The following is a 1,075-nucleotide window of genomic DNA, read 5'->3' as shown; positions in this document are numbered from 1 at the left end:
GCTCATATTCAGCCGGCTGTCAACCAGCACCCCCAGGTCTTTTTCCACCAGGCAGCTTTCCAGCCGCTCTGCCCCACGCCTGTAGCGCTGCGTGGGGTTGTTGTGACCAAAGTGCAGGACCCGGCACTTGGCCTTGTTGATCCTCATACCGTTGGCCTCAGCCCATGGATCCAGCCTGGCCAGGTCCCTCTGCAGAGCCCTCCTACCCTCGAGCAGATCCCCTTGTCTCCCCTCTGCTCAGGACTTAATTTACTAAGGAGGGGAAGGGAACAAGCTCACAAGCACCGTGGGAAGAAAGCAGAGGGGCAGAGAGCAAACCTGGCTCTGCAGGGCATGGGGGATCTACTCACCGATCGGCTTCCCCGTGTGGATGTCGATGATAAACCCAGGGGCCTGGTTCCCACACAGGATCTGGTACTCGGCTGGAAGGGGAACACCAAGGTCATGGCCATGCCTGGCGGGCAGAGCGAGGTGCAGCGAGGGGCGAGGGCCAGCGATGGCTGGAGTGAGCGGAGTGGGGTCTGGCGGGCAAGAGGGGATCTGCACGGGGCTCAGCCAGGAGTCACAGGGGCGGGAGATGGGGAATGCCAGGAACAGGTATGGCACCAGGCAAAGGGCTTACACACACGCGTGCACCACGGGGCACGTATACACACGACGGAAGGCACGTGCACACACAGCATCGGTGTGCCTCGCGTGCCAACGCAGCCCCCACCCCCCTTGCCCAGCCTGGCTGCACAGCCCCCACCCCCTCCCTGCCCACGCAGCCCCTCACCTCCTCTCCGCAGACACTGTCCCAAGTCCCCTGTGTCCTCCCAGTGCAATGCTTGTGTCCCCACGTGTCCCCACAGCGCTCACCCCCGGGCGCTGCCTGCCCAACGTGCTGCTCTCCCTTCTCCCCCTCTATTCATGCCCGGAATCGCTGGAAAAGCGACGGGGCAGCCACGGCATCAAGAGGCCCTTCCAGGAAGGTTGACTTACGGCTGGCTGGCGTGGGGCAGGGCTCGCACGGCTTGTTCCAGGCCTTGCCAATGTTGTAGGAGCAACAGCACATCTTCTTGGTCATGTTGAAGGA

The 1,075-nt window shown here is 62.9% G+C and overlaps 1 protein-coding gene across 1 annotated transcript in view; it reads right to left on the bottom strand.

Moving 5' to 3' along the window:
• The window catches only part of LOC104124402 (fibrillin-2), a 121,153-nt gene that overhangs the window by 18,711 nt on the left and 101,367 nt on the right, over positions 1 to 1,075 (bottom strand). The window contains 2 exon segments of the mRNA XM_035892341.1: positions 351 to 422; positions 982 to 1,074. Of these exon segments, the coding sequence (XP_035748234.1) occupies positions 351 to 422; positions 982 to 1,074 (165 nt within the window).

The sequence above is a fragment of the Egretta garzetta genome, unplaced genomic scaffold (assembly GCF_000687185.1).
Source record: "Egretta garzetta isolate BGI_Z169 unplaced genomic scaffold, ASM68718v1 scaffold4, whole genome shotgun sequence".
NCBI classification, from domain to species: Eukaryota; Metazoa; Chordata; class Aves; order Pelecaniformes; family Ardeidae; genus Egretta; species Egretta garzetta.
The sequence above is the reverse complement of the archived record's forward strand: the minus strand, read 5'-3'. Positions and strand labels throughout refer to the sequence as shown.